The 23,634-nt window shown below is 40.7% G+C and overlaps 1 protein-coding gene across 1 annotated transcript in view; it reads right to left on the bottom strand.

Moving 5' to 3' along the window:
- Positions 1-23,634, bottom strand: part of LOC123941759 (fibrocystin) — a 361,193-nt gene that overhangs the window by 105,439 nt on the left and 232,120 nt on the right. Inside the window, exons 51-52 of the mRNA XM_046005454.1 lie at positions 15,622-15,687; positions 9,218-9,346 (exon numbers count right to left, since the gene is read on the bottom strand). Of these exons, the coding sequence (XP_045861410.1) occupies positions 9,218-9,346; positions 15,622-15,687 (195 nt within the window). The remainder of the gene's footprint in view (positions 1-9,217; positions 9,347-15,621; positions 15,688-23,634) is intronic.

Raw genomic sequence — 23,634 nt, forward strand, 5'->3', positions numbered from 1 at the left:
ACTTAAATGAAACAAGATGGGATTGGGAGGGAGACAAACCATAAATGACTCTTAATCTCACAAAACAAACTGGGGGTTGCTGGGGGGAGGTGGGATTGGGAGAGGGGGAGCGGGCTATGGACATTGGGGAGGGGAGGCGAACCATAAGAGACTATGGACTCTGAAAAACAACCTGAGGGTTTTGAAGGGTCAGGGGTGGGAGGTTGGGGCAACCTGAGGGTTTTGAAGGGTCAGGGGTGGGAGGTTGGGGGAACAGGTGGTGGGTAATGGGAAAGGCATGTTTTGCATGGAGCACTGGGTGTTGTGCAAAAAGAATGAATACTGTTACACTGAAAAATAAAATGGAAAAAAAAAATTTGGAAGGGGAGGCGAACCATAAGAGACTATGGACTCTGAAAAACAACCTGAGGGTTTTGAAGGGTCAGGGCTGGGAGGTTAGGGGAACAGGTGGTGGGTAATGGGAAGGGCACGTTTTGCATGGAGCACTGGGTGTTGTGCAAAAAGAATGAATACTGTTATGCTGAAAAAATAAATAAAATGGAAAAAAAAAGTACTTAGGAAAATAATGCACAGTTTTTTAAAAAAAGTACTAGTATACTATGCACGGATGTATGCAGAGGTTATGGAGGAGAAAGAAGTTGTTATAGCAGCAAAGATATCACATCTATTGAAATTGAAGGAAAAGCACCATGGTTGTTTTATAGTCATACCCATTAGATTGAAACAGAAGGTGCCTGGAAAGGTCTCACTTTTGGAAGCCTGGAGTCAGGAGTTTGTAAACTAATAAAAGCGGTGGTTCTCCAGTTGGGGGTGACTACCAAAATAAGCCCTGGGCGTCTTAGTACCTCACACTTGTCAACGCCACCCTGCCCCTCACCCAAATTATGATCTGCAAACCCTGAGGAAATATGTCCCCTCCTAAAAAATCGCTATGATGCTAATATTAATGGGCTATGACAATGAGTATGTTTCTCAGGTGAGTAATGACAGCAAAGGGCTTGAAAAACCACTCAGTTCAAGTAGAACTCTCATTAGTTCCAGCAAGTTAGCAAGCCATAAAGAGTATAAGGACCTACATGACTTTGGGTCCCAAGAGAAGATTCTAAGTGAGTTCTAATTAGCCCAGAAACAAATACCTTGAGTCAAGCAGATATTGACAAATTGAGATTAGGAAAAGGAGATCAAATTTGACTTATTTTTTCAAAATAACGCTCCTTTTGTCACTTATAGGAAGTAAAAATTTCTGTGCTGCTGTTATTTTAACTGGACTTCAATTTTGATGGAGAAAACCTATATAACCATAAAAATACTTTTTTTTTAATTTCAACTTCTGTTTGGAATTGTCCACTCCTTGAAAGGGCACTCTGTTATAGGCTTTCGCCAGTAGTTAGGGTATTACTACTATTAACTCGTAAGAAGCCATCTGAATCATGGTCATTGCAACTAGAAGGAACTCCCGAGGCTACAACTGTGTCTTGGCGATGTAATCCTATTTTAAGGAAACAGAAATCTAAAACAACAAATAAAGCAACAATATCCCTTCTTATAAATTTCAGGAGGCAATTTACAACACTGGGTTGAGAACAAGAAGACAGAAATTCTGCTCTTATCCTTGGTACAAAATACCACAGAAGTCTGGGCAATAATAATGCATTTCACAGCATTTTACATTTTCTAAAACACTTGCATTACCTTAGCTCATTTCAGTTGAATTAGATAGCCACTAAATTCCCTAGCAGCTTCAACAATGCTATGTATCCATATTTTACATATATATTAATATTTACTTAATATAAGTAAATCCACATAAAGATACCTCAGAATAAAACCAATTCCTAGATGATCATTCAGTTCATCAAAGGACTCCATATTGCAAAGGATTTTACACTTAAATTGCTTTCAAGAGTGAGCTTCTATAGTATATTCTTAAATTAATGGATATATGAAAAGCCAATATACATTCAATATTTCAGAATCACTTGGGGAGGTCTGTGGGAATACTTGCCCATGAAACCTGAGATTTGGAGTTTTCCTTCTTGTGGGAAGAACGTGGCCTTAACACCCTTTACCATTAAGCAACGTTCACGGTCTGTATTCTCCTCCAAGGAACTGCCTAAAAGGAAGGAGATTTATACAGTATCTAAAGATCCTTTGATCTCTGGTTTCAGATTTTCTTTTTATTTATTTTTATTTGGCAATAATACTGATAAGTTTCTGTGTCAAAAGTACCTCTTAAAAAATTATATTCGTCTGTTCTTCCCCATAAAATCTTAAAGAATAGCTTTCCCTTTCATATTCTAAATAAAGTAAAAGAAAATCCTGTGTTCCCTGTGCGCTTTTAATTTCTGCTCTCAAAGAAATAAAATGTTCAAAATATTTGTGCTCTGTTCCTCCCCTCTGCCTAGCACATTCCTCTCTCCCAAGAAGAGGCTTCTGGTTGTGCATGTGAAGATATGGACAAATGCTTCAGCCCAAACATTGTCATCCGACCCATCCTCAAAGTGAGCAGTCCCAGGTCAGGGGCCCACAGTTCTGTGCAGAGGGTTGAAGAATCCTACTTTTGGGTGGCAAAGAGGCAATACCAGACCACCAAGCATCATAAGTTGTAAAGAATAAAGAAACTGAAATCTTTTGGCCAGTCTGTCTCCTGGTGTTCTTCAATTTCTGATTCAGGTAAGCCAACAGAATCTAAATAAATTCTTCCCAAAGAGGAAAGACAGTACAAATTTAGCAGACCCTAAAACCCGCAAACCTTTTGAATTAAGTCAGGTACATCTGCTCCTAATTACATGCCTGCACACACACTCACATACATAAACCCATACACAGCAATGAGATTAAAGATAGCTGCAAGTTCTTTGCTGGTCCTCCCATTGAGCGGCAGAGCCCAATTCTCCTCCCTTGTATCTGGGCTGCCTTTAGTGCCTCGCTTGACCAAGGGAATGCGGTGGTCATAATATTCTGAGGCTGCTAAGGTTGACTTAGAAGACATGCATCTTCCTCCCAGGTCTCTTGGACTGCTCACACTTGGAGAACTCCCTCTTAGCCTGCTCTTTCTTGGAATCCAGCTGCCATGCTGGGAGAAAGCCCAGGAAGCTCCACAGAGAAACCCACATGGAATGAAACTGAGGCCTCTCAATTGACTGCCCGGACTGAGCTCCCAGCCAATAATAACCAACATAGATCGCCAGCCATGGGAACTAGCCATCTGAAACCACGCAGCCCAGACTGAGTTTTAGATCACTACTTTCCAGCCACCATCTCTCTGTAATGCCTGGAAGATCCCAATGAGGAATACTCCAGTCTTCCCCCACAAAATTATAAGCAAAATAAAATGTGGGCTTTGAGCTATTAAGTTTCCAGGTGGTTTGATAAATAGAAATAGATTTCCAGAACATGTCAGTCACCATTCTGATGCCATGCTTCCTAAAAAGGACCCCAGTAACTTAAGCTTAAATTTCTTCCCTTTTCCATTTGCCACTAATCCAGAATAAATTGGGTGATGGTTTGCAAGACTCTTTGGTCTCATCCAAATGGGTAGAGGTCAGAATATTGAAAAGTACTCAAGCTACAGGGATGTAATATGAGATGTATTATATCTAATTTCTAATTGATTTTGCATATTTAAATCTTTGTTGCATGTATCTTATCCTCAAGTAGTTATAATCTCAAGTAAGAAAAAGGTAAATCAAACTAATAATGCTATGATTTCAACATTCTGTAGCAATTCTCCCCCCAATATTACTTCCTGATTTATGATCATTTTACCTCACATCACCAATTTTAATGCCTTGTGATTTAACAAAGCAATACATTAAATATTGCCATCTTTGAACATCACACGGCTTTGATGAGCTTCTCTGTCATTTAAAATACCCAAGTATTGAAAAATCAGAACAAACAGAAGAACTATTATAAAGGAAAAACAGTATTCTCCCATTCATTTCTTCAAATAATGGACAGTTCAAAGTGATACAGAAAAAGGAACACAGTGAATAATATCACACACAAACACACACACACACACACAAACTGTGCTGGAGGCTATATGATATCATATCTGTACCCTTCAGAACAGAATCCTATCACCTGGAATTAAAACACATTTTCCTTTCATTATCCCTGCTCTGTGTGAAAAGGGTATCATCCTGTCATGGCTGAAATTCCTTCAGAGAAAGCACTGGAAGCATCATATACAAATCCTCTCAGGTCATTTCAGGACAAAACGTGAAGTACAGGGTTAGCAGGACTGTTTCACCCATTGACCGTTCATCCTTGCGAAAGTGTAATTTGTATAATATGGCAGATAGAACTAGTTTCCACTCTGTAAGATGTCTAGAATGCATTTATACCAATTCTTTCATATTTAGGAGGCAAAGACAATCAGATATACTTGTTTGTGGGAAGCAATGTTATCATAAACTAAAATGCAAAGCAAATTCTTCATGATTACCTTAGCTTACTCCATATAATACCACCGAGAAGAATTTACAGCTCTTTCAAAATCCAATGTCTATAAAGACAGAACGCCTTGGAGGAAAATGGTACCATACTTAAGATAGTGATATCTTTTATTAGTACAGTAAAGTCCTATTTTTATGGAATAGGATGGGTCTGAGGTCATTCCATAAAATTGATTTCCCAGAAAATGGAAATAGGCAATTTACCCTAAGAATTTTATTGAAAAATTATGCTATTCTATTTGAATAATGATGGGAATGTTCTACACGTTTCCTTTATTAATGAATTAAAATACACAAAACACCATAAAATTATATTAGAGGTTCAAAAGTATCACTTAAATCTTCTTTACCAGTCACTTTCATTTTGTAAAATCAGCAGTTCCATTAAAATCGTATTATGTAAAAATGGGTTTTTACTGTAATAATAGTTATTACCTATTTAGCTCCCAAGGATGTTGTGAAAATTAAATAATAAGCCATTGGAAAGCAAATACAAAGTGTCGCTAATACCAGAGGCCAATGGGGGCAGCCAGATGGAAAAATGAAGGAAAAGAGCACCTGATACATTAAAAATCACGGCTTTCATCCCTAATTCCATTACTGCCCATACTCTATGCAGTGGTCATGTGTACTGACATTATCTCATTTCATCTTTTTAACACCATGACATCCATATTAATTACAGCCCTCGTTTTACAGATGAGGGTCAGAGAAGTTTAAAACTCGTCCAATGCCACACAATGGGTCAATGTCAAAATACAAATGTGAACCCAGGTTTATCCTAGTCAACAGCCCGTCCTCATCTCCCGAAGCATCACTAACTCCCCAATAGGTCTTTGTGTCTCTTAACGGCCCCTCAGATCCCTACTCCATTTTTCAAGGTCCTCTTCCACCATGAGGCTGTCTCTCTTCCATTCACTGGAGACATTTTGATTCAAAACACTTTTATTGCTGATTCCAGTTGTTTGTTCTATTATTATGTATCCTGTGTTTTATTGACCCAGCTAAATCCCTAGCTATTCTAGGTCATGGTGTATCTGACTTGCCTTTGGAGGCCCACGTCAGCAGCACCTGGTACAGTGCCTCAAACACAGTGAGTGTTCAGTAAACGTTGGCTAAACTGAATTGGAATATACAACTACATTTGCTGCCTGATGTAAAGCACACGCTTTTACTAAAGGCTCGTTACATCAGATACCTCTTTGGGAAGTTTCGCCAGTTTCCCCAAGTGTCTGTACCTAATGGGGATGTGGTAAGATTGAATTCTTCCAGGATCTCACATATGCTAGGTACTCAATAGATAGTTGGGTTATTTTTTTCCTTTTTAATTCCAAGTGAAGGAGACAATATGAACAATAAGCAGAGAAGTTTAAATCCTGTATAATAGGCAATCTGATTTGGATGAATCAGAACAGGCAGGGATGATGGTGAGTTTTGTTTTATTTTTTTTTTCTTTTAAATAACACTATAAAGAGGGCTCTGAAATTAAACTGATTTCCTGCCCCAGCCTCTTGATTTACTAGTTGGATGAAACTTGGGCAAGTTACTTAACCTCTCTGTGTCTTGGATTCCTCAACTATGAAACAGAGGACAACAGTAGGATTCACTCATAAACTGGTTGTGAGAATTAATTGTGAAAATCCATATAGAACATGTAGAGTGCAGGGCACACACCAACACTCAAATTATATCTGTTGCTATCATCGTCAACAGCCATCATCATAAAAATCTTAATTCGTAGGTATCTGCTCAAAGGAGAAGACATTATTTTTCACAGACCTGCACAGTCTTACAGTTGTGCTGTATCAGACCCATCAAACTCAAAAGATTTAATTCTAATATTAAATTGTGGGTGGCAGCACTGAGATTGTACACTTCAGTCAAGCAGTATTTGTTTGTCTATTTTGGGTCACACTTGGGTGAACAAACTTACTTGATTCAATGAAGACTGAGAATGAGTGAAACCAGGAGAGCTAGGCAAAAGTCGAGAATACAAAACCACAAGTAGGAAGATAAGATGAATCTAACCTAAAGTCCATCAAAAGTCAAGATATCAGGGTTTGCCAAAAACCTGAAAGGAAAAGTAAGCCAGAAAACCTCCTACGTGAGACCCCAAATGGAACAGAACAACAGATTAAAATGTTGGCCACTGTAAGATGGTTTGTTGGAGTTAAAAGAGAGCATAATTATAAGAGATGGAAAAAAAGGCAACAGAACAACAAGGACTTCATCTATTACATATTACACATCCGTTTTCATTCACTTGTCTTTCCATTTGGAAACCAGAAATAATGAACAATAACTGCATGGTTAAAAAATCTTAATGTCTCTGATTCTCGAAATAAGAAAGATACTTTACACAGCCAGTGCTTGGGCCTCTCCCCTCCTGCCCCCACTTTTTCCCAAAGCACTGATCTGTGCTATTTTATCCATCCATCCATCTATCTATCTATCTATCTATCTAGTTTGTGCTACTTAAGAGCAGCTTCATGGAGAATTCAGGCCCGTCTTATGAATGACCACGCACAAACAAAGGAAGCATGACAGACAATGCTGGGGGCTCCCCAAAGTCAGGACGATACAGTCAACTGCAGTGCCCAGCGAGATAGCTAAGACAACTCCTCTCTCAGCATAAAGGTCCCAAAGGATACAAAAAGCTTGGCAACATTCAAAAGCTTCACTTGCTTCCTGCATGGGGTGGGGGGAAACAGCTTGCTCAGTGGGAAAAACCATAGCCCAGGGCCAGTCCGCTAGCTACATTCATCAAAGAAATGGCTGAGACAGAACAGATTATTCCCTTCCATGTGGGAATGACTCATGAGCTTGTTTATTCAAAAAGTTACATTCTCCATTGAAAGAGGTGGATGATAGGGGAGTTGGATGATAATAATAGTTGAAGTTCCTACTGGTCAGCCCACCCTCTCCTTATCCCTCATCTCTCTCTGCACAGCTCTACTAGCACACCCCCATGCCCAGAGGTGCTTACCGTGTTTTAATCATTCTGCCTTCATTTTTTTATCCTAAATAAAACAGGCAACACAACTATTCTTTTTCATTCCCTCTTCATCCTTTCAGAAAGGGAATGCGTTTGATGGGTTAAGAATAAGGCCTTCAAGTAAGACTGCCTGGGTTAAGTCCTGAGCGCTGAACTTCAAACTGCAGGAATCTGGGCAAGTGACTTACCTGTCCTAGGCCTCTGTTTCCTGGTCAGTAAAAATAGGCATGATAGGGGCATCTGGGTGGCTCAGCGGCCCAGTGTCTGCCTTTGGATCCACTCATGGTCTCAGGGTCCTGGGATCTCAGACTTCCCACCCACTGGGGGGCCTGCTCCTCCCTCTGCCCCTCCTCCCAGCTCAAGTGTGCATTCAAATAAATAAAGAAAGAAAGAAAGCTCTAAAAAAATAAGGATGATAATATCACTTATATCACAAAGAAGTTCTTGTCAGGGTTGAATTAGTTAACATGTGGAGAACCATTCCTGCCCTATTGTTAGCTGTCAATGAACGTTGAATATTATCATTATTAGCACTTTGCAGATGACCCAAAGTTCTTTTGGCAGTATTTTTTAAAATTCAATATTACCTTAGGAAGTTCAAACTGAGCCATAAATGAAATTAGGTCTTTTAGGGAGAATATATTTGTTCTTTGAAAAACATTTTCTTGGGGCTCCTGGGTGGCTCAGTGGATTAAGCCGCTGCCTTCGGCTCAGGTCATGATCTCAGGGTCCTGAGATCGAGCCCCGTGTCGGGCTCTCTGCTCCGCAGGGAGCCTGCTTCCCCCTCTCTCTCTGCCTGCCTCTCTGCCTACTTATGATCTCTCTCTCTGTCAAATAAATAAATAAAATCTTTAAAAAAATTAAAAAAAAAAAAGAAAAACATTTTCTTCTAAGGGTAGGGAGATTTTCTTGGAGTTTCAAGACCTTGTTCTTAAGAAATGAATTTTGGGGGCACCTGACTGGCTCAGTTGGTGAAGCAGGTGACTTGATCTCAGGGTGGTAAGTTTGAGACCCACGTTGGGTGTAGCAATTACTTAAAAATAATAATAATAAAAGAAAATCTTTTTAAAAAAGAAAGAAGAATTTTTTAAGTATGGGTGCATGTTTCTGTTTATCTGAAGAAACATCTTCCTCCATATGTGTCTATGTGGGAAGAGAGTGCCAGACAGATCATGCATACATACATTCATACATACATACATACATACGTATGTACATAGACTTTTATTTTTCTGTTTAATTCATCCGTTTCCCTTTCTAGCATCTTTGAAAAATCATGGCAACAGAAGAACTTATTCATCATTTTTTCTGTATTTGAAAGAGTCTATATTTAAAGTTTAAAAGTTCCACATTTAAAAGATTCACAAAAGGCAAAAGAAAAGAAAGCATTTGCAAATTGCTTCTTTCCAAACACTTATGTCTTTCCAACATAAGGACACTAAAATTTTCTGCATATCTGTTCTCTGCCACATAAGAAAAATATCCCATTAGTGAATTATTAGAACTACTTGTGGTATTGTGACTATTTATTCCACCTTTAATGAAGGTTAGCTGAGGTAATTTTTTCTGGATTTCATAGGATTATGAAATTATTCACCTATAATAATTCAGAAAAGAAGGTTGTAGATGCAAGTGCCTACAAATAAGATTGCCCACATTCTTTATTTGTACCATATATTTAAATGACAAATAATCCCCAACTGGATTTTCCTGGTTTAGTCTGTCTGTGATTATTTCATTTGTATACTGTTTTACTCACTGGGCAAAATCAGGACATCATCTCCAGGACCTGGAATGGTATGGTTGTGTCCTCCCCAGCCTTCTTCAATGCCTGTCCATGCTTCAGGAAGGGACCATTCAAAAGCTAACTCAGGTGCAGAGGTAGAAGCTACAAAACAAAAAGGAAAACAGCAAAGTGTAACAGCAAAGTAACTATGAAAATCTGGTTCAATATAATAACTTGCAAGTTGTATCCTTATTTTAGGATATTGATGATATTTTTACCTCCCAAGATAGCTGCCTTTTGATATTTTATAACCTAAAAATCATTTTATCATTATAAAGCAAACAATTATTCAATCCTTTGATTACTTCCACTTCTAGGGAAAACATGTTTTACTTTTGTTATTAAACATTTGTGCTTTGCCTGATATAAATATGGTATAGGTTTATCATGAAACATTTGAAAAATGCAAATATAGAAAAAAAATAATAATAATAGGCTATAATCTCACTACCTAGAGATAACTGCCATTAACCTTTTATTTGCATTTCCTTCCAGAATTTCTCAGCATTTTTATATAATTGGGATCCCATCATATATGCAATTTTATATTCACTTCTTTTTCTACTTAGCTTAGCCATTTTAATATGCATTTCCTAATGTTGTTAAAACTCCTTGTCAACACAATTTTAATGGCTACATAATATTCTATCATATAAAAAGTCTATCATTTACTCGATCCTTAATGTTTGGTATTTAGGATCTTTCCACTCTCTTTAAAAATTATAAGTAATGCAGTGTTAAATATCTCTATACAAATCTTCCGGTAACAATGATTTCTTCTTAAAATAGAACCTCAATGGAATCACTGATTCAAAAGGTATAATCTTCTCATAGCTCTTAATGCTTATCAAAGGCAAGAAAATAATCTAGACACTTCTCACTGCAGTAATTTACATACAGTTCATATGTTCCAACTGGTTTTTATTGATTCTGTCTCTGATGATCAAATGGCATTTTCTTTTCAACCAACCCACTGGCCTTTTCATCAGGAATTATAACATAAATCTAATAATTTCTAGTGGAAACTGCATAGTATCCATCACACACAACATCATGTTGAACTGCCTCACATGTTCTTTTCTGAAATTTGATCTCTAGCACAGAGACGGAGGACAGAGAGAGTCTCTCAAAAGAGGATGAAAAGATTCACAGATGACTCCACACGTTCTTTGAGTTTCAAGAGCTCAAACAATGTGGGATCTCACATGATTGGGGAGTGGAGGCAGAATCCCATCTATTATACTAATTTCACAAGCAGACAAAATGAGTGCCTTCTCTACCAAAATCTCCTAAAAAGTAAGGATAGAGAAAGGAACAAAAGGACATTCTTGCCTGAAAGGAGCTAACAATGGTGTGTACATTGCATAAATGGATATTGGGAGGATAGAACTCTAAAGGGAGTTTTAATGGTACCCGACAACAAGAGGAAGTGAGACCTTGCCAGGGGAGTCTTCCTTGAGAGGGAACATCTGAGCTGCATTTTAAAGGCATGGGAGCTATAAAAGTAAAGGGGACTGTGGTGAGGGTTCATACTCCAGACAGAAGGATGATCATTAGTAATGGCAAGAAATTAGAGATTAACTGGAGAGTCTCTAAGCAGTTTGTTGCTGAGCCACAGAGCTGGAAGGCGGCAAGTGATGAGGATGGAGAAATAATCAGAGAGCCAGGTGTGATGGGTAACTAAGATGGAAGAGCCAAAGATGACCCCTGGGTTTCCAGCACATACATGGTAATGGGAAGAGATGTCCATTAAGATAGACATCAGTGAATTCAGTTTGGGCCATAAAGGATTTGGGGTATCTTTGAAAAGACCTCCAGGTGGAGATATACAGCAAGGAGGCATTAGATATGAATCTGAGGAATGGGAGAGAGCTCTGAGCCAAAGAGATGGATTTTGCAGTCATATTTGAAACTCTAAGGATGTTCGTGATAGCTCCAGAGGATGACAATGTGAAAGGAGAAAATGCCTGAGGTCAGAACCTTGAGGAGCACCCTGTTACTTTGTCTACAGGAACCCAACTCCCTCGTAATCATGTCTCATTAGAGCCTGGGGATAACTGAAAACTATGTAGATTATGGTAAAGTAGAAATCCTAGGCAATTTAATTAGCACAAAATAGACACCACACCATGGGAATCAGGCATGGGCTTAGCACAAGTTTCACTCAGGAGCTTTATAAATATTTTACAAACACCAAGATGAAAATACCCAGTTTCTTCCAAATTTTGCCTTCTTTCCAACACTATACTCTAAATATTCAGGTTGGAATAGGGTAGGAGCTTTGTTGAAATGGCCACTAAGTAGGACCACAAAGACCAGAAAGAGACATTCTGATGCTTTATTTCCAGTGATATTTCAAAAGGGCAATGGCCAGGCTCTTCAAATCCACATACCAGGCTTACAAACCTCTTTATACCACAGATGTTAGAAACAAATTCTTCACTTTGTCATCTTCACCCTTATTTATAACGGTGCTGAAACTATCTCTAACTGAACAAACCAAATCTTAAAGTGACAGTTCTAAGAGTTTTTATGAATGAATTTGATCATTCTATACCATTCTGCCTTAAAATAAGAACACTCCATGGAGAAGAAAACATGTTTCAGTCACTTACAAAGTTACCAGATTTCTATAATTAATATCAGGCTTCTGTGTGGCTATTACTAATATAGAAAGGTGGGGAGAGAACAAGAAGCTTACAAGGGTTAAAGAAGAAGCAGAGATGTGCAAGGAGAACCACAAGAGAGGAATGTCTTGGAAGCCTACAAAATAGAGCATGTCCAGAGGGCAGAAGTGATCTTGTTAATAGCGAAGTTCTGATAAGAGAGTGAATAAGGAGTGACTATTGAATTCAGCACCCAGAGCACAGATGATCCAGATGAGAGTGACACCAGTGGAATGGCTGAGATGGGAACCAGTGTGATTACAGTGGATTGAGGAATGCACCAGTGGTGAGGAAGGGAAGACAATGGGTCAGACCGTCCCAAAATCTCACTGAGAAATGAACAGCCTTAGGGATCTGAGACATACAGGCTTTGACCTGTCTTCCCAGTCTTTAGATAAATGAGTCTTACCTTAAAACGGGATTCCACATATTTTGGTCAGGACCAACATTTGTGAGGAAGCCTCACCTTGCTGTCCTCTACAGATCTGTCACTCAGCAACAGCTACGATTTAAGGTGGTCTCCAACTTGATATCTGAACCAAATATTGTCCTCTCCACCTTGATCCTTCATCCACCCAGCTTTTTATGGCTCTGCATCAAGAGACTAGTCTTTTGAGAAGCTTGCAGCAGAGATATCAACTAGAGGAAGACTCAGAATTCATGGATTTTGTTTTGTTTTGTTCTAAATGAGAGGCACTGACCAGAAGAAACTAGTAAAGGAGAGATTAACGACACAAGACCGAATCATTTATTGATGGGACAAAGTTCAGAAGATGCTGAAAGGGATGAGTTGACTTTAAAAAGAAGAAGGGCTGACAGATTCTCAGAAACCTGAGGAAAGGAAATAAACTTTGATCTATGGGGAAAGGATGGCAAATTTAAGAAGAGATTATCTGAGCATCATAGCCCCATATGACTATGTGCCATATTTCCAGTTAGCCCCCCCCCCGAAAAGACAACATCGACGAGGTAAAGGCTCTCCAGAAATAATTTTTATCTTCCCCAAAAGTGGGTTGCCTTGTCCATTTTCCCCTCTCCCATTTTTTATAAAGCCCTACGCATATTGAGAGGAAACCAGGACAAACACATTGTTGGAAGAATATGAACTGCCTGCACTGGGGTGTTCAGAAACCTGGATATCCTCTTGACTCAAATTAGCATAAATCCTCCCCACAAAGCCACTAAGCATCCATCTAACAACCTACATTACCACCACCTCCTCTGCTTCTCCTCAACACTGGGCCATATATACCCTAATTTCTGCTGGTTCTGAAGTTTCCTGTGTGCAATAGAAACTGCACACAGTGTCCAGCACCATCTTGTACACTCAGAATAAACCTACAATTGACTCAACTAGGAGACTGTCTGCGACAGAACACCCTAACCCAAAATGTCTCATCTGCATTACACACTCATACTGAATCTCTGAGTGGGTTAACATATAGCTAGAACTCCATTAATCATTCCATTGTTGTTTTGCCAAAGAATTTTTTTTTAAAGATTTTATTTATTTATGTGACACAGAGAGAGCACAAGTAGGCAGAGAGGCAGGCAGAGAGAGAGGGGGAAGCAGGCTCCCCGCCGAGCAGAGAGCCCGATACGGGGCTCGATCCCAGGACCCTGAGGTCATGACCTGAGCCGAAGACAGAGGCTTAACCCACTGAGCCACCCAGGTACCCCTGTCAAAGAATTTTTGGTACTGTAATAATTTTTCTGTTTTTCATAGAACTTTTAATTAAGCAAAATACACACTCACATTTAAATTTTGACATTAGCACATATGTCCCCCATGGGAATCAAGGAATGTCTCAAAAGTATATTAGTGTTTGAAATATCTTTCTGATGAATGGTAATGTATGAATTCTGTATCTCTGTGTTTAGGATTGTTTTCTGTTGCAAATTTTATCAGCTAGGAAAACTGACTATATACAATTAATTTGACTCTAAGGCATAAATTAATATGTGCCCCCAAAAGTACTTTGAACATCTCAGAGTTTATATGGTATAGCAGAATGAACACCAGACTGAGTTGGGGAACCTGAGCTCTCATCCAAGTTCAACCACTGACTAGGTGTGACTAAGTAAACTATATAATCTCTAGGCTTCCGTTTCCTTATTTGTAAAATGAGGTAGTTGGATAGGATAGCCTGTAAGGTTCTTTCCCTTATTAATATTCTATAACTCCATGAATTTTTCTGCTTCTTTAGCATGTTGTAATTGATAGGCCAAGTGAAACATCTTCCAGTTAAACTGACACCTGCTAACAAGCCCGGGAGGCTGGCCACACACAGTCTCCTTCCAGAGAGTCCTTAATACAAAAATCTTCCTACTAAGTCCTGAGTGGCATGGCACCTTGACTATACAGCTCATTGAATGAGGACTGGCCACCCATAAATAATGCAGTATCCTCTGAGGGGAACGGGCATGAGAACTACCCCCAACCGATATGTCCTCTACAAATGGCAACTGACCCAACCAACCGGACATTTGAACACAGAACTGTCAGAGAAGAGAGAACTGCAAGATACTTTTCTTGGGAGCAGTTATTTTAAAAGAGATCTATTCATTGATTATTTAGTTAGTCATTTAATCGACATCCCCATGTGACCATAAGGCCCCATGGAGTCAAACATCATTACTCATTATATCCTCTGGCATCTTGCACGAGAGGCCCTCAATAAATAATGCATCATGAGCCATCTGAAAGAAAGGAGAGATGAAGGACAGGGGACATAAAGCACAACATGTATGGCAGGCCAGAAACAGTTCTGAAAACAGAGAACCATGTTCTTCCCCGTGCAGTAAGCACGGAGTAGTAGCCACCAGTACATCCAGCTTCAAGTTTTAGTCTAGCACCTTTACTTCATTTACATATTAATTTAAATGGAGCAGTTAGATCATTTTCTGATTAACACAAAAATGCCACTGGAGGGGCGCCTGGGTGGCTCAGTGGGTTGAGCCTCTGCCTTCTGCTCAGGTCATGATCTCAGGGTCCTGGGATCGAGCCCCGCATCAGGCTCTCTGCTAGGCGGAGAGCCTGCTTCCCCCTCTCTCTCTGCCTGCCTCTCTGCCTACTTGTGATCTCTCTCTCTGTCAAATAAATTAATTAATTAATTTTAAAAAAATGCCACTGGAAATCAAAGGAAAACTTGGCCTTTGGAAAGATTTGTCCCTGACGCCAATGCATAGTTAAATTGGCTCAGGATAAACAAAAACAAACCATGAAACGCATTAGAAGGTGCCTAGGAGTCTTTTAGTCTTTGAGAATTTGGCTTTTATGAGTTAGATTTCACAGAGCCATCTGACTTTTCGGAAGGGTTTGTTTACCCTGATGTCCTGAAATTACTGGGAACAATTAAAGTTTTGAGAGACCCTGAATTTTTCTTTCCATTTGGTAGAGGCCTAATGGCCCAGGTGCAGATCTGGACTTCTGTGTGCACATATGGTCCATAATTTATGAAATGTGCTTATTTACATGTTTTCATTCGTACTTCCCAATGTTTTGAAATGCCCCCTTCTTATATCTTTCTTTGAAAGGCAGACACATGTTCCAGCTATCCAGTGACACCAGAGGAGTTGTCAGGCGTGACAGCCTTAGGGCTGGTGCCTACCTGCTCATAAACAATTTGATGGAAGCAGTCTATAGAACTATTACTGGAGGGAACTCAGCTGCACCAGGCACTTCTATTCGGTGCGTGGGCTAATACTCACCTGAAGCAGTTGGAGGCACACCTTCCTTCACCTGGAGAGTCACTTGAATGTGACCTTCACCTGAAACTGAATACAAAAAGCCACACCTTGGATGGGAGGCAAAGAGCATCTTAATACAGAAGATAATTGTATGTGATAAAGATGGCTTTATGCTAAATCTCCCCCAACCTAACTAAATTTTCAAAATAAAAAAATGAAGTCCTTGTTAGTTAGTCTAACAATTGATTTCCAACATTTAATTTTGATTGCTTTTATTTGATTAAACTTAATTGCGGTGAGGGCTCCAAGAGAATTGGCACATAAATAATTGGGGGGGGGAACCCTTTAGCCACATGTTCTTTGGAGGCCAACATTGGTCAGCAGAGCACACCTCTTATCCTATTTCCTCTCCATCATTTTGAAGGCTTAGCTTCTAGAATTCATGTGTTTTTCAATAGAGTTCAGATTACCCATGAAATGTATTTCCTTTACCTTTACCCAAACAAATTGTCCTTTTAATGAAGGCTTTCTTCCACCACCACCCCTCCCCCACCGCTTTCTCCTCCATCTTCCAAACCAACTGAGAACATTTAAAAGGCCTGGGGTTCATTAATTTTAAGTGTTCAATAAATTAGTGGAAATAATCAAAAGGCCTGATTCTTTCTGATAATGACAATTTGATGTCAGTATAAACCAGTAGATTAAGCTGGGAACATATGCTCCTTTACCAAGAGAGGCTGCTATAATTAAATAGTGAATGCATCTACAAGGTGCTCTCACGCCTGATTAATTAGTAATCAGGTGCGCCAACTCCAGTTTTCAGTAACACCTTGTCTCTTATTGGTTAATTACCTTTCTGCCTTATCAGATGTCATGTGAGCCAACACCTCTCTCCACTGGAGGGCCCAATGCTGTAGCCTTAAGGACTTGTCAAACTCATGTTCTCCATTTGCCTTTCCATGGAACCTAAACCTTTTCCTCCATCACAAGATGGAGTAGACAAGGATCATTTTTTTTTCTAATTACAAAGGATAAGCTTCTAAATATTATAAAATAACATTATTACATATCATCATCATCATCTCCAAAGGGATCCATGATGAGAACTGCTCTATTCCTCTATTCTTATTTTGATAATTACTCTCATATAATCTTTTCCCATTATAAAAAGTGGTTTTCCCTTACACTGTGCATATTTTGAGACCAGGTTCAATGATCAGCATATTCTCTATGTGTTCTACTTTATCACGACTTCTGAGGCTTCATTATATTGTTTCTCTATCCTGTTGCATATTTTATCTACTTTTCCATCTCAAGTAAATAAATAAATATAATGCCAGAAGCCCAGCATCTCATCTCTCTTTTTTTTTTTCTACGATGCCTAATTTCTCTGTTTGTGCTCATACTGATATTGGTGATATTTATCCCAAGCTTGCTCTCAACTTAGCAAATATTTGTCAAGCACCAAATGTGATAAATTTCAGATTGCATCAGTCATGAACTCTGTCCCTAAATCTTGGAGGGAGGGACTTGTCTCATGTACCTTAAGGACACTAGACCTTGCTAGACATGTAGACACTTATTATACACGAACTAATCTAGAAATCCTAAATTTATAGGGCTCTATTCAGAATACCCAGTACTTAACTGATAATTTCAACCAATTGAGCAAATAGAGGCAGGAAATAACCCTTTTAAAGGAACCAAAAGAAAAAATAATAAAATGGGCTCAACTGAAAAGACCACATTTAAAAACATGCAAAAGGCTAGCAATGGAGCCCTCTTCCATATGAGACAGGAATAAAATATTGTAGTAGAATCAAACTCTAAAGAAGGCAAATTAGAAAAAAAATTCTGTGAATTATTTGGAAAGGGTTATTAGTTCATTTAAAGATTTTATATAAATCATCTTTGTTAACAGCAGCTTCCAAGTAATGGTAGACTTCACTACATCTGTGCCCTTAAGACAGAGCCCTGGAGCAAAGAGAGTTAAAAAATAAAATTACCTGTGACAAAGTCTTTTTCAAACCACTGTCATCAGTTTATAATGTCTCATGCATTATAGCTATCATGGTGATGATTAACTCAGAGACTGAAAAGCCTAACCCCAACACATCCAACCCCCATAACAGACTGTTCCACTTGCCCTTCCATTCAGGAAGTCACTTCACCAAGGCATTTTTCTTGGTCAGCCAAGGTTTCCTGGTCAAGGTGCTGTCACATCTGTAACTCTACACCAATGGCTTCTGAATGGCATGGCCACTGATCTTGTTCAGCCTCTACACTTGCACAGATGTCTTCCACCTCCTGGAGAGCCTCTTCCCCAAAACATACATTGAAAGCTACTATTCCTTTTATTAAAGCAAGTGTGAGAATACCATTCAGTCTGAGAAAAGGAGTAGTTTTGCTATCCCGAGAAATGGAGAAAAGTTACCAAAGGCAGGAAAGACTGAAAGAGTCTTATTTCCTTCACCACCACTTGTACATGGCCCTCTGCAGGCTGGTTCTGAGATGTGAGGGCGGGTCAGAGGGCTGTTCTTCCCACACACCACTTCCACACCCTCAGAGTGGAGCCATGGAGAGTCAGGGGGAAGAGTGCAGGTGCTGAATGAAGTCAATTAATGTTAAGCAAAGTCTAGTGCCCAAGAGCCTGGGTTTGAATCCTGAGTCTTCCAGTTCCTTGATGTGGGCAACCAACAAGTTCTTCATGATTTCTGAAACTCACCTCCTTTCTGTGAGAAATGGAAGTAGTTGTCCTATCTACCTCATAGCATGATTGGGAAGAAAAGATGAGATAATCCATCTAACATGCTTAGCACAGTGCTTGGCACAGAAATGCTAGTCGTTACCTACACCTTTATTACGGCATGCTCTTTATTCTAGCAGCCAGCCCACAAAACCCAAGAAATATGCTTTTACTCTTTTTCTCTTTTTTACAGCTGTACCTAATCAGAATGGGCCACAGTATTCAGAGTTGGAAGCAACTTAACCAGATCTGCTAAAGTTTGCTAAGTGTGTTGACTCTATAAAAGACAGTGTAAATGTTAAGCATCAGTTCCAATTTGGACAAACACAAAGAGGGATGAAAATTGCTTGAGCATAAAGGTATTGACTCAGGAAGAGTTTAAAAGCCTCACATGAGCTGTGATATTATACATATGTCTTCTCAGTGCTTATGATTTCTGAGTGTGTGTTTGTAATACGAGAGTGGTTAATCTACTTTGTTTATAAATGGAGCCTCATTGCAGTTGATCCTTCCCAGGCTGTAAGAATATCTGGTTGGTCCTCAAAAAGAAAAGAAGCCTTTGGGTCAATTATAGTCAAATTATTCTGATGGGTGCTATATGACGTAAGGTTGCTATAAACACAGAGAGCTAGGAAAAAGCAAGAAATGGGCCAAGGAGGAAAAAGAGTTACTCAGCCAAATATGATACCAGTGTCTTCCAGAAATTTGTATTGTAACTAGCCAGTTTGGTCCTCACGAGGGCACTAGGGAAGAGAAAAATTAATCCTCTCCTTGAACAGGTCCCATTCTCTCTTGCAATTTGGAAGGAAGAATTAAGTACTATATAAAAAGAAAAGAAAAACAGGTGGCATCTCGACTCCTTTCCTATTTCATTCTTCACCTATATTCCCATTTGCACTTCACCATCACGGTTTAGCACATATCCAGACCTCTCATTAAATTCACATTTACACAGTGTGCATCAGCCATTGGCAACACATGGAAGGAATCTGAAACAGCGACTGCAATCTGTGTCTGCAGATTTCTCCCATTCTCTCCCTGCCGCACACCTTCTCTCTCAGTCTCTGTCTGTCTTGGACCCAGGTTTCTACTCTGTCTTCATGAGCTGTTGGCTTTGGTCCTCTCTCTCTGCATTGCAGCTTAGCTTGCCCTATCTTCTATGTCTACTGCTTCTCACACACCTGTACAATCCTGCTCTGTTTCTCCCTCCCTATTCAGTGAACTTGATCTCACTCCCCAGAAATCAGCCTTTTTCACATAGCCATTGAGAATTACTTGTCAGCCGGTCCCTGGGCAGCTAATGCTTGATTCACAGGACCATACTTCTGTCCGATTCCAGCTTCGCAGGGGAAGCCACAGAGCCCTTGTAACACAGGACCTTTCAAAGTCCTTCACAGAAGCACTATATGAAAATCCTGTGATCATCTTTGAGTCTTCCAGTATCCGCACTAACATTCATTCGTGGAAGGATATAAATTTTTTTGAGGTATAAGAATTATGAATTTATTCAAGGCACTGACAAATATACCTACATTAACTTCAGTCCTGAGAGTTAGTTCAATTAAACCTTCTTAATGAACTCAGAAAACAGTAACGACTATAATTCTGACTCAGGGATGTTGGTCCCACTTGCACTTCCTGTGAAAAGTGGGGCATCTGTGCAGATCGACAGAACCAGAACTTCCAAGGGAGCAGCCGGGGAACAAGCATTCCTGTTGTGTGTCCAGGAGGCACATTTAAAAAGCCCCAAATTGAGGAATTTTACAGCTTCTCTCGAGAATGTGGTTTGTTAATGGAATATTATGCAGCTTTCAGAAAGGATGAATACCCACCATTGACATGGGTGGAAATGGAGGGCATTACGCTAAGTGAAATAAGTCAGGCAGAGAAAGACAATTACCATATGGTTTCATTCATATGTGGAACCTAAGAAATAGCACAGAGAACCACAGGGCAAGGGAGGGAAAACTGAAAGGGGAGAAATCAGAGAGAAGACAAACCATGAAACAAAAAAACAAAGAGAGTGTGGTTTGTTCTTGAGGGCAGGTGTTCTTAGCAAGTGTGGAAAGAGACCCAGATTAAAATAGAGAGAGAGAGAGATTCCTGGGCTCACACTTCTTTCTTTTCATCAACTATACCAAAACCTTGCAGACCACATTTTATTCCCAACATATACACTGAGAGGTGATGATTTTAGTGGCATGAATGTTTTATTTTCATAGCTATGGATGCAAACGTATTTTAGAAAAAGCAACTAGGTTCATTAAACCCATGATTGTATGGATATTATTGCTTACAAAGAAGTTAGGTTTTAAAAATAAGACACATGGGAATTGATTTAAGAAACATCTTAGGTAAATAATAGAAGAGGAGGCATAGCAGGTAACAAGGGGTAAAGCTGGTATTCAAATATCTAAAGTTTAGGAAGAACAGAGCCTTCAATAAGCCCAAGTTTTTCCCGTAAATGGAAGGAAGAAGAACTGATTTACAAGGATAGACACATAAGTTTGGATTTAAGCAAGCCAAAACACCAGTATACTAAAAAAAAGTACTGAGCCAGGGTCAGAAAGGCTGAGTCTTGAGGCTGGTGGTACCCTGTGCTCCACGTGAACTAGGGTCGGCGGCGGGCATCACTCAGAATTACCTCCTTAAGCAGGGTGCTTCCTAAAAAAAATATCTGATCCTGACTTCTAAGTTTTCCTTTCTTCCTTCTTTCCCTTTCTTCATTTCCTTCCTTTTCCTTGCGGGAGAGAAATTGCTTGCCACCAAGAGGTACAATTCTTTTTCCCATCACCAGTTCCTGTTCCATTCTCTCTTTGCCATAAAGTTTAGCGCAGTTCCCCAAAGTCAGTCCTCTATATTCCTGACAAAAATCCTTGGGGATCTTTGGGGAATGAGTTTTCTATAAGAATGTAAATTAATTTATTAACTAGAATGCTATGGATTGCCTTAGAGGGCCTCAGCATGGGAATGGTGGCAGAGTTTCGAAGGATTATGATTCTGCTCTGCTTATCAAATCCTCCCCAAATGCTCAAGGCAGCCGGTTGAGTCCTCTCTCCTGCACAGATGCTAGCAGAATTCCTTCCCGAGTAGCTGACCGGGTCTTCTGGACCAGCTGAACGACAGAAGGCTGGAGGCCGCAGCCTGCCCCGACTCCATGCCCTGAGCGCTTTGGAGAAAAAGAGAAACCCCAGGCAGGACCCGAGAGCTCCTGGCCGCAAACTCAGGAAAGCACTCCTTGTTTCCAGAATGTCCCAGGTTAACAGCATCTTTTCTGGGCCTTCTGTGTGATGCGACCTGACTTCTTGCAGACAATGAAGTCCATCTGTCTTGGCCCTCTTGGCCTCATGGAAGACGGCCCCGGCTTCTTGCCAAACAGCCTGCCTTTATCTTGGCGACAGGGCCATTTGGAGACAGGCACTGGCCAGCCTGGCTAGACGCGTCTTTTTTTCCCCCAGTCGGATCACAAGAAGGTGGTGGGCAGGAGCCTCCACGCCTCGCAGGCGTTCGCTCAGCTGCCGCCTCGCACAATATCCCGCCTTGGCCACGTCTCCGCGGCGCGAGCGGGGCTGTGTGAACCCGGGAGGGCAACCGTGAATGGCCCGGCATCTGACATGAATTTATCACCGGCTGCTGGTTGGGTGAGGGAGAAAGCATGGGGAAGGGACTGTGGGTGTTTAATGCCCCCTGCCACAGCCCAACAGTTTGCCCTCAAGAGCCTTTTCCCGATATAAAAGGACAGGGTCAAAAGTAAGTTGACCCCTGACAGAATGTACAATTATTAGGGGAGGACTGTGCACGAGCAGCTGCTGGAACCCCACTGGCTCCCCATCGGGCTTCCAAGAGTCAGAATATGAATAATCAACTCAAGATTGTTTCCTCCACCCCATCAACCCCCGTCACCGACCCCCCCCCCCCCAACCTTCTCCTCCTGTGTTGGGCAAGTCCTATTATCTTCCTACAGGAAGGAGCAGAGCCCTCGCTGGCAGCTGCAATAATTGTGTTCCTATTGTGATGAAGACCTCCTCCCAGCCACCCCCCTACAAGTGGCCATTGTGAGGGGAGAGTCAGTGATTATACGCTCCGCCTGATGCTTTGGGGGACCCAGCTGCCTGAGTGCTGACACACGAGCGTGCGTGCGGACGTCCAGGGAGGGGGCCGGTGGAGGTGGAGGCAAGAGGTGGGGGGATCCCGCGTCTGTGAGACGGGACCCGGACACACCAGACCTTTTTCATAAGTCAAGCCCAGAACAAATGAGGCTTTATCAGGCCCCAGTGACGAGGGGGTCTCATCTCCCTTTGAAGTGGGGCTGCGCATGGGGCCCAGCAGCTTTTCCTCCTTTGGACCAAGCAAACATCCTTCTTTTGATATGCTACATGCTCATTATCTCTGCCCCATTTAATGATTTTTGATTGAAGGGTGGCGGCTGGGATGCCGAGAAGATCGTTAGAGAGGCTCCATCCAGCCAAGCCTGCAAGAAAGGCTTTCCTTGTGCCTGGGCCTAAATTTGGAATTTCTTAACAGTGTGCGCTTGTTCTTAGAGGCAGATAAGGGCTGAGCGTGAAATTCTTAATTAAGCAATAAATAGAGAGTGGGGTGTCAGCAGATGTAGCCAGTAGCCATGGCAACGGGAATCACATGGGCAAGAGAGCTGAGACTAGATGTAGGCCTCAGGCCTGGGCCTGACTGACAGCTGAAGAATCCTACAAAGCTTGTAAACCGGATTAATTAGCTGACTAATTATTTCATAGCGTTAATGTAACTAAAAAATAAAAATAGTTAACCATGAACTGAAACATCCCTGGGAAAAAAAAAAAAAAAAAAAAAAAAACCCAGCAGGGAAAGAGACAGTGAGTGGGGACGGCAGAGGCAGAAGCCGCCACCAGTTAATCGAATTGCGTCAACAGAAAAATGGGCTTGCTGGATTTGACTCCGACTCGGAAAATATAAAAGAACACTTGTCCTGCAGTCTTGCCCGTTCCCAAGCATGGCGTAGAAAGTTAGAGGGTGGAACTGGCACTCGTAATCACTTCTCACATCAAACGCTGCTCCTCCTGGGTCAGAGGAGAGCACGGGAGTCCTTAGCTGGGGTCGGCTCTGCCGGTGGCTTCTTAGGCAAAATTCTCAGGGGCTTCCAAAAGGCAACCTGAACCAATCTCCTTAAAAGATATTTTTAAATGAGCGAGATGATCTTATTCTATGGGCAACAACTGCTTCAGTGGTATTACATTTCAGTCATGGAAACCATTTATCATATATGTCATGTCATCACGAATCTCGGTTATCTT

Source organism: Meles meles, chromosome 5, assembly GCF_922984935.1.
Source record: "Meles meles chromosome 5, mMelMel3.1 paternal haplotype, whole genome shotgun sequence".
In the NCBI taxonomy this organism is placed as follows: Eukaryota; Metazoa; Chordata; class Mammalia; order Carnivora; family Mustelidae; genus Meles; species Meles meles.